The following is a 17231-nucleotide window of genomic DNA, read 5'->3' as shown; positions in this document are numbered from 1 at the left end:
AGACTTCCTGTGTGTGTGTTGATAAAACATTCTCCCTGACTTCCTGTGTGTATAAAACAGTGTCCCTGACTTCCTGTGTGTGTTTGTGTTTATAAAACAGGCTCCCTGACTTTCTGTGTGTATAGAACAGTGTCCCTGACTTCCTGTGTGTGTTTTGTTCATAAAACAGGCTCCCTGACTTCCTGTGTGTATAAAACAGTCCCCCTGACTTCCTGTGTGTATTTGTGTTTATAAAACAGACTCCCTGACTTCCTGTGTGTATAAAACAGTCCCCCTGACTTCCTGTGTGTATTTGTGTTTATAAAACAGACTCCCTGACTTCCTGTGTGTATAAAACAGTCCCCCTGACTTCCTGTGTCTGTTTGTGTTTATAAAACTGTCTCCCTGACTTCCTGTCTTTATAAAACATTCTCCCTGACTTCCTGTGTTTATAAAACATTCTCCCTGACTTCCTGTGTCTGTTTGTGTTTATAAAACAGTCTCCCTGACTTCCTGTGTTTATAAAACATTCTCCCTGACTTCCTGTGTTTGTGTTTATAAAACAGTCTCCCTGACTTCCTGTGTATATAAAACAGTCTCCCTGACTTCCTGTGTTTATAAAACAGTCTCCCTGACTTCCTGTGTCTATAAAACAGGCTCCCTGACTTCCTGTGTCTATAAAACAGTCTCCCTGACTTCCCGTGTGTGTGTTTATAAAACAGTCTCTCTGACTTCCTGTGTGTGTTATTGTTTATAAAACAGTCTCTCTGACTTCCTGTGTGTGTGTTTATAAAACAGTCCCCCTGACTTCCTGTGTGTGTTATTTTTTATAAAACAGTCCCCCTGACTTCCTGTGTGTGTTATTTTTTATAAAACAGTCTCCCTGACTTCCTGTGTGTATAATATAGTCTCCCTGACTTCCTGTGTGTATATAAAACAATCTCCCTGACTTCCTGTGTGTATAAAACAGTCCCCCTGACTTCCTGTGTGTGTTTATAAAACAGCCTCCCTGACTTCCTGTGTTGTGTGTACAAAACAGTCTCCCTGACTTTGTGCGTGTGTGTTGCCTGTGTGCGTGTGCGTGTGTGTGTGTGTAACAGAGATGGCAGAACGTCATGACGTGCAGCACATCCTTCAGATCGCCAGAGAGCTGGTGCACAAGGTCCAGTCTCTCATCGAGAACAAGTGATGAGGAGGAGGACGAAGAGAGGAGGATGAAGAGCAGCAGAAGAGAGGAGCTAGATGCCATCACTGCACCCCTCGATCCACCCGTCCATCCTCCGCACCTAGCACAGCTTCCTCCCTCTCTTACCCCTCCCAAACCAGGGGAAGAGACAAAGACATGGGCCCTCCAGCCCTCTCTCCCTCCAGGCCTCTAACCCTCTCTCCCTCCAGGACTCTAACCCTCTCTCCCTCCAGGCCTCTCTCCCTCCAGGCCTCAGCCCGCCAGACAGACCGGTGGAGGATGAAGGCTCCAGGTGACCATCCTGGTCTGGATGCAGAAGAGAACAGTGGAAAGGAGAGTGATGTTGGCTGGGCCCAGGTTTAGATCTGGGTCCTGGTTCCTGGTCTAGGTCTTGTCCTGGTCTAGTTCCTGGTCTGGGTCTGGTCCTAGTCTAGTTCCTGGTCTAGGTCTGGTCCTGGTCTAGTTCCTGGTCCTAGTCTAGTTCCTGGTCTGGGTCTGGTCCTGGTCTAGTTCCTGGTCTAGGTCTGGTCCTAGTCTAGTTCCTGGTCTAGGTCTGGTCCTGGTCTAGTTCCTGGTCTGGGTCTGGCCCTAGTCTAGTTCCCGGTCTAGGTCTGGAACCAGGAGGTCTAGTTCCTGGTCTAGTTCCTGGTCTAGGTCTGGTCCTAGTCTAGTTCCTGGTCTAGGTCTGGTCCTGGTTTGTAGATGTTGTTTACAAGCATCCGGTCACAGAATGCCTTGGTTGGTTGGTTGGTTGGTGTCAAACATTTGGAGTTGGCTGCATGCTCGTTAGTTTGATCCCACTGTGACTTCCCACATCTTATCATTCTCCACTAAACTCCACCCCCTGACCTCTCCATCACAGAGACCAGAGACCCCCTGACCTCTCCATCACAGAGACCAGAGACCCCTAACCTCTCCATCACAGAGACCCCCTGTCCTCTCCATCACAAAGACCAGAGACTCCCTGACCTCTCCATCACAGAGACCAGAGACCCCTAACCTCTCCATCACAGAAACCCCCTGCCCTCTCCATCACAAAGACCAGAGAACCCCTAACCTCTCCATCACAGAGACCAGAGACCCCCTTCCCTCTCCATCACAGAGACCAGAGACCCCCTGACCTCTCCATCACAGAGACCAGAGACCCCTAACCTCTCCATCACAGAGACCCCCTGCCCTCTCCATCACAAAGACCAGAGACCCCCTAACCTCTCCATCACAGAGACCAGAGACCTCCTGACCTCTCCATCACAGAGACCAGAGACCCCCTTCCCTCTCCATCACAGAGACCCCCTGCCCTCTCCATCACAAAGACCAGAGACTCCCTGACCTCTCCATCACAGAGACCCCCTGCCCTCTCCATCACAAAGACCAGAGACTCCCTAACCTCTCCATCACAGAGACCCCCTGCCCTCTCCATCACAAAGACCAGAGACTCCCTGACCTCTCCATCACAGAGACCCCCTGCCCTCTCCATCACAAAGACCAGAGACCCCCTAACCTCTCCATCACAGAGACCAGAGACCTCCTGACCTCTCCATCGCAGAGACCAGAGACCCCCTGCCCTCTCCATCACAGAGACCAGAGACCCCCTGACCTCTCCATCACAGAGACCAGAGACCCCCTGACCTCTCCATCGCAGAGACCAGAGACCTCCTGACCTCTCCATCACAGAGACCAGAGACCCCCTGACCTCTCCATCACAGAGACCAGAGACCTCCTGACCTCTCTGTCACAGAGACCAGAGACCTCCTAACCTCTCCATCACAGAGACCAGAGACCCCCTGACCTCTCCATCACAGAGACCAGAGTCCCCCTGCCCTCTCCATCACAGAGACCCCCTGCCCTCTCCATCACAGAGACCAGAGTCCCCCTGCCCTTTCCATCACAGAGACTCCCTGACCTCTCCATCACAGAGACCAGAGACCCCCTGACCTCTCCATCACAGAGACCAGAGACCCCCTGACCTCTCCATCACAGAAACCAGAGACCCCCTGACCTCTCCATCACAGAGACCAGAGACCCCCTAACCTCTCCATCACAGAGACCAGAGACCTCCTGACCTCTCCATCACAGAGACCAGAGACCCCCTGCCCTCTCCATCACAAAGACCAGAGACCCCTAACCTCTCCATCACAGAGACCAGAGACCCCCTGACCTCTCCATCACAGAGACCAGAGACCCCTAACCTCTCCATCACAGAGACCCCTGCCCTCTCCATCACAAAGACCAGAGACTCCCTGACCTCTCCATCACAGAGACCCCCTGCCCTCTCCATCACAAAGACCAGAGACCCCCTAACCTCTCCATCACAGAGACCAGAGACCCCCTAACCTCTCCATCACAGAGACCAGAGACCTCCTGACCTCTCCATCACAGAGACCAGAGACCCCCTGCCCTCTCCATCACAAAGACCAGAGACCCCCTAACCTCTCCATCACAGAGACCAGAGACCCCCTAACCTCTCCATCACAGAGACCAGAGACTCCCTGACCTCTCCATCACAGAGACCAGAGACTCCCTGACCTCTCCATCACAGAGACCCCCTGCCCTCTCCATCACAAAGACCAGAGACCCCCTAACCTCTCCATCACAGAGACCCCCTGACCTCTCCATCACAGAGACCAGAGTCCCCCTGCCCTCTCCATCACAGAGACCCCCTGCCCTCTCCATCACAGAGACCAGAGTCCCCTAACCTCTCCATCACAGAGACCCCCTGCCCTCTCCATCACAGAGACCAGAGTCCCCCTGCCCTCTCCATCACAGAGACCAGAGTCCCCCTGCCCTCTCCATCACAGAGACCAGAGACCCCCTGCCCTCTCCATCACAGAGACCAGAGACCCCCTGCCCTCTCCATCACAGAGACCAGAGTCCCCCTGCCCTCTCCATCACAGAGACCAGAGACCCCCTGCCCTCTCCATCACAGAGACCAGAGACCCCCTGCCCTCTCCATCACAGAGACTCCCTGACCTCTCCATCACAGAGACCAGAGACCCCCTGCCCTCTCCATCACAGAGACCAGAGTCCCCCTGCCCTCTCCATCACAGAGACCCCCTGCCCTCTCCATCACAGAGACCAGAGTCCCCCTGCCCTCTCCATCACAGAGACTCCCTGACCTCTCCATCACAGAGACCAGAGACCCCCTGCCCTCTCCATCACAGAGACCAGAGACCCCCTGCCCTCTCCATCACAGAGACCAGAGACCTCCTGCCCTCTCCATCACAGAGACTCCCTGACCTCTCCGTCACAGAGACCAGAGACTCCCTGACCTCTCCGTCACAGAGACCAGAGACCCCCTGACCTCTCCATCACAGAGACCAGAGACCTCCTGACCTCTCCATCACAGAGACCAGAGTCCCCCTGACCTCTCCATCACAGAGACCAGAGACCCCTGACCTCTCCATCACAGAGACCAGAGACTCCCCCCTGACCCCCTGCCCTCTCCATCACAGAGACCAGAGACCCATCCTGACCTCTCCATCACAGAGACCAGAGACCTCCTGACCTCTCCATCACAGAGACCAGAGACCCCCTGACCTCTCCATCACAGAGACCAGAGACCTCCTGACCTCTCCATCACAGAGACCAGAGACCCCCTGCCGTCTCCATCACAGAGACCAGAGACCCCCTGACCTCTCCATCACAGAGACCAGAGACCTCCTGACCTCTCCATCACAGAGACCAGAGACCCCCTGACCTCTCCATCACAGAGACCAGAGACCCCCTGACCTCTCCATCACAGAGACCAGAGACCCCCTGACCTCTCCATCACAGAGACCAGAGACCCCCTGCCCTCTCCATCACAGAGACCAGAGACCTCCTGACCTCTCCATCACAGAGACCAGAGACCTCCCTGACCTCTCCATCACAGAGACCAGAGACCTCCTGACCTCTCCATCACAGAGACCAGAGACCCCCTGACCTCTCCATCACAGAGACCAGAGACCTCCTGACCTCTCCATCACAGAGACCAGAGACCCCCTGCCCTCTCCATCACAGAGACCAGAGACCCCCTGACCTCTCCATCACAGAGACCAGAGACCCCCTGACCTCTCCATCACAGAGACCCCTGACCTCTTCATCACAGAGACCAGAGACCCCTAACCCCCTCTCCATCACAGAGACCAGAGACCCCCTGCCCTCTCCATCACAGAGACCAGAGATCCCCCTGACCTCTCCATCACAGAGACCAGAGACCCCCTGACCTCTCTCCATCACAGAGACCAGAGACCTCCTGACCTCTTCATCACAGAGACCCCCTGTCCTCTCCATCACAGAGACCCCCTGCCCTCTTCATCACAGAGACCCCTGCCCTCTCCATCACAGACAGAGACCCCCTGACCTCTCCATCACAGAGACCCCTGACCTCTCCATCACAGAGACCAGAGTCCCCTGCCCTCTCCATCACAGAGACTCACAGAGACCCTGACCTCTCCATCACAGAGACCAGAGACCCCCTGACCTCTCCATCACAGAGACCAGAGACCCCCTGACCTCTCCATCACAGAGACCAGAGACCCCCTGACCTCTCCATCACAGAGACCAGAGACCCCTGACCTCTCCATCACAGAGACCAGAGACCCCCTGACCTCTCCATCACAGAGACCAGAGACCCCTGACCTCTCCATCACAGAGACCAGAGACCCCCTGACCTCTCCATCACAGAGACCAGAGACCCCCTGACCTCTCCATCACAGAGACCAGAGACCCCCTGCCCTCCTCCACCCCCTGACCTCTCCGTCACAGAGACCAGAGACCCCCTGACCTCTCCATCACAGAGACCAGAGACCTCCTGACCTCTCCATCACAGAGACCAGAGACCTCCTGACCTCTCCATCACAGAGACCAGAGACCCCCTGACCTCTCCATCACAGAGACCAGAGACCTCCTGACCTCTCCATCACAGAGACCAGAGACCCCCTGCCCTCTCCATCACAGAGACCAGAGACCCCCTGACCTCTCCATCACAGAGACCAGAGACCCCCTGACCTCTCCATCACAGAGACCTCCTGACCTCTTCATCACAGAGACCAGAGACCCCTAACCTCTCCATCACAGAGACCAGAGACCCCCTGACCTCTCCATCACAGAGACCAGAGACCCCCTGACCTCTCCATCACAGAGACCAGAGACCCCCTGACCTCTCCATCACAGAGACCAGAGACCTCCTGACCTCTTCATCACAGAGACCCCCTGTCCTCTCCATCACAGAGACCCCCTGCCCTCTTCATCACAGAGACCCCCTGCCCTCTCCATCACAGAGACCCCCTGCCCTCTCCATCACAGAGACCCCCTGACCTCTCCATCACAGAGACCAGAGACCTCCTGCCCTCTCCATCACAGAGACTAGAGCATCTCTCCATCACAGAAACCCACAGAGTATTTGTTACCAATCAGAACGTGAGATTCCTCTCAGTGTTGATTCGGACGATGGGCTAAATGCGACGTGATATATGTCTGACTTCCTCAAGTGTGACTTTGCTTTAGTGACTCAACTTTAGAGTGTGAATGACCAAGTAAGCCAGTAGCACAGAGACTGGGTACAGTACAGTGTTTAATACCAGGGTGCTCCGTGCACTACCAGTATAGGCCTCTAGAGGGCCCTAGCCACTCACACAGGCTATTATGGATTCTCCTCACAGAGGAGCAGAAGAGTTAAGAAGCCACGAAGAAGAAGCCTTCGTCTGTGACCAAATTGACTGTGCCAACTTTCAGACCTTTTCATTAAGTATTTATATGACTATACACACATCAGCCTTGAAACTTTGTCTTGTGGTCCTGTTTTGATTGGTTAATAACCTCCTCTTCCCCTAGAATGTTCCTCTCCCTATAACCTTGCTTTATGGTTCGTTATTTTCTTCAATTTCTCAGATGTTGCCTTTATTATATACCAGTGTACTGTATATTCCAGCCTGATCCACTTTGTTGTAAGTGTTGCCCTTGTTGGTCCAGTACCCATCAAGCCCCCACTACTTCCCTAGTAGGGGCCAACACAGCTCTCCTTCGGGGGGCTTCGTTGATTGGCATATAGCCTTGTCCTTCCCCTGTCGAAATTCCATTCTACGTTGTGCACTATTGACCACGACTGACCAATGAACATGACCAAAGTGAAATTGAGTCAAATGATGATAGCACAAAAAAAATAAAAATAAAAAAATCTGATTTTTAAATGATTATGAAACTCCTGTATGAGGTGAGACTTTGTTTGTGTCATAAATAGCACCCTATTCCCTATATAGTGCACTACTTTTGACCAGGGCCAATAGGGTTCCTTTTTGGGCCATTGACATCCTTACTAGTCTCCAGTAGCTTCAAATAATAACCTGCACCCTTATTTCCAAAATGGCTGTCATGGAGTGGTTTCCTACAGTGACCACACCTCACTGCCCAGTCTTCCCCAATCCTGAGGTGTTGTGGGGGGAAAAAATCAGCTTCTTGGAATGGAGAGCGCCCATTACAGGGCGATAGTAGTGTGGAATGTGGAATGATTCTAAAATGGAACCTTATAATTCCCTTTATTCATGAGTTGCACGTCTCTTCACAATGTTTGTTTTTGAAGGTATGTTTATTTATTTTTAGGAGTGATGCCCCAGCTGAGCATTGTACTCGAGGCAGTCACAATGGGTGTCGATGAGGATCTATTCTGACAGCATGGAAACACGACTGCATTTCAAAAGGAGGCAAATAATTAGTAGGACAAGCTTTTGTCATCGTTGTCATGTCACCAGATTGACTTTAGATACAGTATATCATTAGCTAGCTAGCTAATTTTGAGGGGAGAGCACCAATTTTTTTTTTTTTTTGCTAGCTAACGTTAGCATTGCTAGCTATTTCTGACAAACTTTCCTAGCTCATGGGCAACATTGCCATCTCTAAAGTCAACTTGACATCATACTGATGGCAAAGTTGTTTTTTCCAAATTATTTGTCTACTTTAGCGATGTCAATCGTATTTCCAGGCCACTATAATGTAAATTTGACTTAACAGTCACAAGTCCCCTTTCAGACTGAGCATTAGCCATCAGACAGAAAACAATATGCTTGGGGCATCAGTAGAACGTTGGTCACCACGACAACGACGCGACCCAGTAACGGAAGTGCAACCCATGATTAGTGCACTACTTATGACAAGAGCCCGGGTTCTCAACCCCCCCCATTACTGTACCAGCAAGTACATTTGCTTCTGCCCAGAGTACCCCTGAAGCACCTACCTACCCCCTTATTTCACCAGTAAGCCTATGGGCTCATGAGAATTCAAGTACTGTACCCCCTGTGAATAGGCCAGGTAGCCCTAGTTGAGAACCACTAGTATAGGGAATAGGGTTCCATTTGAAACACACATGGTTTAAGTACAGTAGATGCCACTACCCACGTGGTCGTTTATGACTGCAGTGTGAAAGGAGAGGAAAGTTTAGTAGCCTGGGATCATAAATGATTTTGTGATCCTTCACTGCTGTTGCAATGTTTGAGTGCAGCGTTTCAGTCTGGTTGAGCCAGGCTAGATTTGAGGCCCTCAGGAGAGCCATTTACTTCCAATCAGGACCACGCGCACCAAAGCCTCAAAACAGCCTGCCCCTGAGGTATGATGACAAGGTGCAATTTCATACCGTATCGCAAAGACTGTTTATTAGGTGTGAAATATTATTATTTTTAAACCACGCCATTTAATTCTAGATTATAACTTATAACTGTGCGATTTCTGTTTGAGTATCAATGTAATCTCTCACATCTATAATGACCGCTGTAAATAAATACCCCCCTACCAAAAAAAAAAAGCCCCATATTTCTATGGGGACAGTATAAGGATATAACGTATTTTAAAATCTATTTTATATGTCTGGGTTTTAGAGCAGCGTGTATTTGAGAATGCTGATTGATGTGTATAACAATCCTGGTTATATAATTGTATAATTGAATGCTGGTTACACTTTGTTGACTGTTAATGTTTTCTCAATGTTGTGCCACTGATGGTGAATAAGGAAAAAAATAATAATTTCAAAATGATATATTTATTTAGTTTTGAAAAGCCAAACCATTTGAATTGCAGACTAGGTAGGTATTGTATGTAAAAGGATGTATCTTTTGCCTTGAATGTGATGTATTACGAAAAACACTGTTTAATCATATAAAAACATTTTAATAACTGGGAGATGACCGTGTCTGTTGTAAACTCATTTGAAACAGGTAAAGTGAGGCAAAAAAAAGTATTTAGTCAGCCACCAATTGTGCAAGTTCTCCCACTTAAAAAGATGAGAGAGGCCTGTAATTTTCATCATAGGTACACTTCAACTGTGACAGACAAAATGAAAAAAGAAATCCAGAAAAATCACATTGTAGGATTTTTTATGAATTTATTTGCAAATTATGGTGGAAAATAAGTATTTGGTCAATAACAATAACAAGTTTCTGGTATTTTGGCCCATTCCTCCATGCAGATCTCCTCTAGAGCAGTGATGTTTTGGGGCTGTTGCTGGGCAACACGGACTTTCAACTCCCTCCAAAGATTTTCTATGGGGTTGAGATCTGGAGACTGGCTAGGCCACTCCAGGACCTTGAAATGCTTCTTACGAAGCCACTCCTTCGTTGCCCGGGCGGTGTGTTTGGGATCATTGTCATGCTGAAAGACCTAGCCACATTTCATCTTCAATGCCCTTGCTGATGGAAGGAGGTTTTCACTCAAAATCTCACGATACATGGCCCCATTCATTCTTTCCTTTACACGGATCAGTCATCCTGGTCCCTTTGCAGAAAAACAGCCCCAAAGCATGATGTTTCCACCCCCATGCTTCACAGTAGGTATAGTGTTCTTTGGATGCAACTCAGCATTCTTTGTCCTCCAAACACGACGAGTTTTGAGTTTTTACCAAAAAGTTATATTTTGGTTTCATCTGACCATATGACATTCTCCCAATCTTCTTCTGGATCATCCAAATGCTCTCTAGCAAAATTCAGACGGGCTTGGACATGTACTGACTTAAGCAGGGGGACACGTCTGGCACTGCAGGATTTGAGTCCCTGGCGGCGTAGTGTGTTACTGATGGTAGGCTTTGTTACTTTGGTCCCAGCTCTCTGCAGGTCATTCACTAGGTCCCCCCCATGTGGTTCTGGGATTTTTGCTCACCGTTCTTGTGATCATTTTGCGTGGAACCCCAGATCGAGGGAGATTATCAGTGGTCTTGTATGTCTTCCATTTCCTAATAATTGCTCCCACAGTTGATTTTTTCAAACCAAGCTGCTTACCTATTGCAGATTCAGTCTTCCCAGCCTGGTGCAGGTCTACAATTTTGTTTCTGGTGTCATTTGACAGCTCTTTGGTCTTGGCCATAGTGGAGTTTGGAGTGTGACTGTTTGAGGTTGTGGACAGTTGTATTTTATACTGATAACAAGTTCAAACAGGTGCCATTAATACAGGTAACGTGTGGAAGACAGAGGAGCCTCTTAAAGAAGAAGTTACAGGTCTGAGAGCCAGAAATCTTGCTTGTTTGTAGGTGACCAAATACTTATTTTCCACCATAATTTGCAAATAAATTCATAAAAAATCCTACAATGTGATTTTCTGGATTTTTTTCTCCCATTTTGCCTGTCATAGATGAAGTGTACCTATGATGAACATTACAGGCCTCTCTCATCTTTAAGTGGGAGAACTTGCACAATTGGTTGCTGACTAAATACTTTTTTGCCCCACTGTACATCCCAAAATCACACGTTATTCCCCTTTATAGTGGACTACTTTTGACCAGAGTGCTTTCTCATCCCCCTACTAGGTTGCCCGACCACTTCTATTGATTTTAAGATATTGCTAAAAATATTTTTTGGCGTCTGTTTATAGAAAACCTAAACATAGATTACAGTGGCCCATTGGTTCTCACGCTTAAAGTAGCCTATCGACCATCCAAGTTGTAAAAAAAATCTGAACTTCCCCTTCAAACATCTATATTTCTTAAGGTATTTGGTCTCGTCTTCCTGACTTGAAACCTTCTTCTCTCTCTCTCTCCGTGGCTGTGGCTTACGGCCAAACTCCTCCTCTTTTCACAATACCATTCACAAAAACACACACTGAACAACCGGTTTACAAAATGCCATCTTTATCACTGTCAATACTTAAAAACAGATCTTGTACATCCGTACCCATGGAATTGCACTATAGAAAGACATGAAAAACAAACATTAAAATAGATATTGCATCTTCAAAAAGCAAAATGTCATCCATAAATACATTACTCACTTTTTTTGATGTTTAAGTCCACTGTATTTTCTTACAACAGAATCACAGATTTATATACTTATATTTTATATTTATATAGCCAGGAGAAATCATTTAAAAGAAGAAAAAAAACATTTGAATGAGCATGGTGTCACGAGAATTGTTTTTTAAAATTCTGGTAACTTTCAAAATATTTCCATGTTTTTCCAGAAATCCTGGTTGTAGGATCTCAGGAATCTCCCAACTGGGATTTTTTTTGGAAAATCTAGGAAATTGGGGAAATGTTGCAACCCTCGACAAGAAAGATAGTAACATAGACATTCTCTGGTCACCATTTTGTGACAAATGCATCATTTGTTTACAGTACGAACACCAAAAGGCCAAGAGAGTTCTCCACAAAGCCAGTGTGGAATACGGTTATATCCAAGTCATGATGTTATACACTATGACCAAAAGTATGTGGACACCTGCTCGTAGAACATCTCATTCCAAAATCACGGGCATTAATATGGAGTTGGTCCACTGATCCAGAGTCCAATGGCGGCAACCTTTACACCACTACAGCCGACGCTTGGCATTTACGCATGGTGATCTTAGGCTTGTGTGCGGCTGCTCTGCCACGGAAACCCGTTTCATGGAGCTCCCCTGACGAACAGTTCTTGTGCTGAAGTTACGTCCAGGGGCTCGTGAGTGAGTGTTTGCAACGATTTTTACGCGCTTCAGCACTCCGCGGTCCAGTTCTGTGTGGCCTACCATTTCGTGGCTTTGACGTTGTTGCTCCTAGACGTTTCCACTTCATAATAACAGCACTTACAGTTGACCGGGGCAGCTCTAAGCAGGGCAGAAAGGTGGCATCCTATAACAGTGCCACGTCGTAAGTCACTGAGCTCTTCAGTTCGGTGCCGTTCTACTGCAAATGTTTGTCTATGGAGATTGCATGGCAGTGTGCTCGATTTTATACACCTGTCAGCAACGGGTGTGGCTGAAATAGCCGAATCCACTAATTGGAAGTGATGTCCACATACTTTTGTATATATAGCGTATGTGTTTGTGTGTGTGTGTCCATGGAAGAGTACTGAGGTCCCCAAAAAGTGGTGGTGAGTGTATTGGATGTCTGTCCATCGGTGCCCCGTCTTGTCTGAAACACACAGCACATACGTCATTAGAGGTCTCACTCAGACACTGTATTTCACAATCAAAGGGAACTACCAGAAAGGTTGTGGATGTATCCCAAATGGCACACTATTCCCTATTTAGTACCCTATTCCCTATTTAGTGCACTACTTTTTGACCAGAGCTCTATTCCCTATTTAGTGCACTACTTTTGATTAGGACCCATTTGGGAATCAACTTGCGATTGGCTTATACTACCCACCTGTGATTGGCTTATACTACCCACCTGTGATTGGCTTATACTACACCACCTGTGATTGGCTTATACTACACCACCTGTGATTGGCTTATACTACCCACCTGTGATTGGCTTATACTACCCACCTGTGATTGGCTTATACTACCCCACCTGTGATTGGCTTATACTACCCCACCTGTGATTGGCTTATACTACCCCACCTGTGATTGGCTTATACTACCCCACCTGTGATTGGCTTATACTACCCCACCTGTGATTGGCTTATACTACCCCACCTGTGATTGGCTTATACTACCCACCTGTGATTGGCTTATACTACCCACCTGTGTGGCATGTTGGTTGCTCCTCCTAACTGGGGTTCGGTTTCTCTGGAGTCTTCTGAAGCTGGAGGGGAGGGGAGAAAGACTCGTCAGACTTGGAGGCATTATGGGAATTTTCTCGTCTGGGACTAGAGGAGAGGGGATGTTTCATTACGAGAGGAGATCAAATCCAATCAGAGTGGGAATGTGTTGGAAATCAATCATTTGTGCCAAAAGGTATGAACTGTTGAAAGAAGTCAAATTCATCATGGCTCTGCTTACACACACACACACACACACACACACACACACACACACACACACACACACACACACACACACACACACACACACACACACACACACACACACACACACACACAGACAGTGTTGCTGGCAGCCCGTTATGTGTGCTTGCTGCCACATGGTGGCAGTGGTGCTCTTCCTTCCAACAGAACACATCAGTCTGGTGACTAAGAGAAAAACAGGAGACGGAAAATAACAAGAGCGCGCTAACCGCTAATGTGGGGAGGAGGTGAGAGGTGAGACCGGAGAACAACAGTCAGGCTACAGTACAGCAGACAGCGAGGGCAAAGCATACGCAGAATGTCATTATGACCAACAATACAAATTAAGAGAAGCAGATGGGAAATTGTGTAAACAGATTTCCAACGAACAGCGGACACTATTTTGCCACTAATAAAGATAGACGATGGGTGCAACTAAATCAATCAAAAAGAAAGTGATAAAAATGTTTGAGTTGAATTTGGGAAATAAAACTGCAGAACAGAACTACAGGCAGAATAGCTACTGTACCTGAGATTGTTCTCTTAGAAACTCAGGTAGCTGAAATTCACCTTTAAAGACCTGGGGAAACAAAGGACTGGTTTAGAGGTCACCTTTAAAGACCTGGAGAAACAAAGGACTGGTTTAGAGGTCACCTTTAAAGACCTGGAGAAACAAAGGACTGGTTTAGAGGTCACCTTTAAAGACCTGCTGGAGAAACAAAGGACTGGTTTAGAGGTCACCTTTAAAGACCTGGAGAAACAAAGGACTGGTTTAGAGGTCACCTTTAAAGACCTGGGGAAACAAAGGACTGGTTTAGAGGTAACCTTTAAAGACCTGGGGAAACAAAGGACTGGTTTAGAGGTCACCTTTAAAGACCTGGAGAAACAAAGGACTGGTTTAGAGGTCACCTTTAAGGACCTGGAGAAACAAAGGACTGGTTTAGAGGTCACCTTTAAAGACCTGCTGGAGAAACAAAGGACTGGTTTAGAGGTCACCTTTAAAGACCTGGAGAAACAAAGGACTGGTTTAGAGGTCACCTTTAAAGACCTGCTGGAGAAACAAAGGACTGGTTTAGAGGTCACCTTTAAAGACCTGGAGAAACAAAGGACTGGTTTAGAGGTCACCTTTAAAGACCTGGAGAAACAAAGGACTGGTTTAGAGGTCACCTTTAAAGACCTGGAGAAACAAAGGACTGGTTTAGAGGTCACCTTTAAAGACCTGGAGAAACAAAGGACTGGTTTAGAGGTCACCTTTAAAGACCTGGAGAAACAAAGGACTGGTTTAGAGGTCACCTTTAAAGACCTGGAGAAACAAAGGACTGGTTTAGAGGTCACCTTTAAAGACCTGGAGAAACAAAGGACTGGTTTAGAGGTCACCTTTAAAGACCTGCTGGAGAAACAAAGGACTGGTTTAGAGGTCACCTTTAAAGACCTGGAGAAACAAAGGACTGGTTTAGAGGTCACCTTTAAAGACCTGGGGAAACAAAGGACTGGTTTAGAGGTCACCTTTAAAGACCTGCTGGGGAAACAAAGGACTGGTTTAGAGGTAACCTTTAAAGACCTGCTGGAGAAACAAAGGACTGGTTTAGAGGTCACCTTTAAAGACCTGCTGGAGAAACAAAGGACTGGTTTAGAGGTCACCTTTAAAGACCTGCTGGAGAAACAAAGGACTGGTTTAGAGGTCACCTTTAAAGACCTGCTGGAGAAACAAAGGACTGGTTTAGAGGTCACCTTTAAAGACCTGGAGAAACAAAGGACTGGTTTAGAGGTCACCTTTAAAGACCTGCTGGAGAAACAAAGGACTGGTTTAGAGGTCACCTTTAAAGACCTGCTGGAGAAACAAAGGACTGGTTTAGAGGTCACCTTTAAAGACCTGGAGAAACAAAGGACTGGTTTAGAGGTCACCTTTAAAGACCTGGAGAAACAAAGGACTGGTTTAGAGGTCACCTTTAAAGACCTGCTGGAGAAACAAAGGACTGGTTTAGAGGTCACCTTTAAAGACCTGGAGAAACAAAGGACTGGTTTAGAGGTCACCTTTAAAGACCTGCTGGAGAAACAAAGGACTGGTTTAATGGTAACCTTTAAAGACCTGCTGGAGAAACAAAGGACTGGTTTAGAGGTCACCTTTAAAGACCTGCTGGAGAAACAAAGGACTGGTTTAGAGGTCACCTTTAAAGACCTGCTGGGAAACAAAGGACTGGTTTAGAGGTCACCTTTAAAGACCTGCTGGAGAAACAAAGGACTGGTTTAGAGGGAACCTTTAAAGACCTGCTGGAGAAACAAAGGACTGGTTTAGAGGTCACCTTTAAAGACCTGCTGGAGAAACAAATGACTGGTTTAGAGGTCACCTTTAAAGACCTGGGGAAACAAAGGACTGGTTTAGAGGTCACCTTTAAAGACCTGGAGAAACAAATGACTGGTTTAATGGTAAGTTATGTTAAAGAACATCATGGGCAGAAGATCCAAAGCTCCAGACCTTTAATGTCTATCCAACTACAGATGAAGAGCAAACTAAATGTTTATTTGACCTAAAACCCTGATGAAAGCTAAAAATGGGCCAAAACAAGACTCAAAACAAAGGACTGGTTTAGAGGTCACCTTTAAAGACCTGCTGGAGATTTCCTCTTTAGGACTCCACATGTTTCCACCTTTTCTGTTATTTTGCAATCAGCCTTGGAACAGAAACAAAGGACTGGTTTAAAGGTAACCTTTCCTCTCACTAAGTCCAGCAGGATGAGCTAATTAAAGCGTAGCCTTAGTGCTGTTGGAGTCTGACTGACTGGTGTGTTTTCTCATCCCCAAAAGAAACATCGACAGCCCTGGAGAAACAAAGGACTGGGTCTTTATGTTAGCTGATGGGGAGGCGTTATCACCTTAGTGAAAGGAGACATGTTAGCTGATGAGACAGAAGACAGACAGACAGTCACCTTTAAAGACAGACAGACAGACAGGACAGAAGACAAAGGACTGGTTTAGAGACAGACAGACAGACAGACCTTTAAAGACCAGAGACAGACAACAAAGACAGACAGACTGGTTTAGAGGTCACTTTAAAGACAGACTGACAGACAGAAACAGACAAAGGACAGACTGGTTTAGAGGTCACCTTTAAAGACAGACAGACAGGAGACAGACAGACAGACAGACAGACAGACAGACAGACAGACAGACAGACAGACAGACAGACAGACAGACAGACAGACAGTCAGACAGACAGAGACAGACAGACAGACAGACAGACAGACAGACAGACAGACAGACAGACAGACAGACAGACAGACAGACAGACAGACAGATTAAAGACAGACTGCTGGAGACAGGTTTAGAGGTCAGAAAGACCTGGAGAAACAGACAGGACTGACAGAAACAGTTTACAGACAAGACAAGACAAACAGACAAACAGACAAACAGACAAACAGACAGACAGACAGACAGACAGACAGACAGACAGACAGACAGACAGACAGAGTTTAAGAGCGACAGAGAGAGAGAGAGGTACTGTAGAGGGAAAGGGAGAAGTAGAGGGAGAGCAGGGCATGAATGGGTTATGGTTGTCCTGGTGACTGTTGACATAGGAAGCAGCCAACACATCGACATCTGGCTGAAGGAGCGTTTCAAAGTACCATGTCCACTGGGGGACACTATCAGCGAGAGAGAAGGTGAGAGGGAGGAAAGGAGAGAGGGAGGAAAGGAGAGAGGGAAGAAAGGAGAGAGAGGAAAGGAGAGGGGGAGGAAAGGAGGGAGCGAGGAGAGGGAGGAAAGGAGGGAGAGAGGAGAAGGAGAAAAGGAGAGAGGGAGGAGAAGGAGAGGAAGGAAAGGAGGGAGAGAGGAGAAGGAGAGGGAGGAAAGGAGAGAGGGAGGAAAGGAGAAGGAGAGGGAGGCAAGGAGAAGGAGAGGGAGGAAAG

General features: G+C 47.6%; 2 protein-coding genes and 1 long non-coding RNA gene across 6 annotated transcripts in view; 2 read left to right on the top strand and 1 right to left on the bottom strand.

Moving 5' to 3' along the window:
* Positions 1–3164, top strand: part of LOC118379529 (small G protein signaling modulator 2-like) — a 258031-nt gene extending 254867 nt beyond the window's left edge. For 2 of the 3 annotated variants that reach the window (XM_052468679.1, XM_052468678.1), the window contains exon 23: positions 1080–3164. In XM_052468679.1, coding sequence (XP_052324639.1) covers positions 1080–1168 — 89 coding nt within the window. In that variant the 3' untranslated portion in view covers positions 1169–3164. The remainder of the gene's footprint in view (positions 1–1079) is intronic. The other variant, XR_008068811.1, reaches the window with a different exon arrangement.
* Positions 3165–4637: 1473 nt separating this feature from the next.
* LOC127908873 (uncharacterized) lies at positions 4638–6277 on the bottom strand. 2 transcript variants are annotated; one of them, XR_008068859.1, is made up of 3 exons: positions 5899–6277; positions 5024–5215; positions 4638–4670 (listed from the first exon to the last, which is right to left on the bottom strand). It is a non-coding gene; the product is annotated as an uncharacterized LOC127908873 (long non-coding RNA). The 2 variants fall into 2 exon arrangements; XR_008068860.1 differs by having other exon boundaries at positions 4643–4670; positions 5024–5119; positions 5931–6277.
* Positions 6278–13445: 7168 nt separating this feature from the next.
* On the top strand, positions 13446–15532 carry LOC127909043 (uncharacterized). The gene is made up of 3 exons (XM_052468908.1): positions 13446–13508; positions 13886–14146; positions 14405–15532. Exons 1-3 carry the CDS (start codon positions 13446–13448, stop codon positions 15530–15532), a joined length of 1452 nt encoding a protein of 483 aa, XP_052324868.1.
* The last annotated feature ends 1699 nt before the right edge of the window (positions 15533–17231 follow it).

Source organism: Oncorhynchus keta, chromosome 18, assembly GCF_023373465.1.
Source record: "Oncorhynchus keta strain PuntledgeMale-10-30-2019 chromosome 18, Oket_V2, whole genome shotgun sequence".
NCBI classification, from domain to species: Eukaryota; Metazoa; Chordata; class Actinopteri; order Salmoniformes; family Salmonidae; genus Oncorhynchus; species Oncorhynchus keta.
Note: the sequence above shows the minus strand (reverse complement) of the source record. Positions and strands in the feature narration are given on the sequence as shown.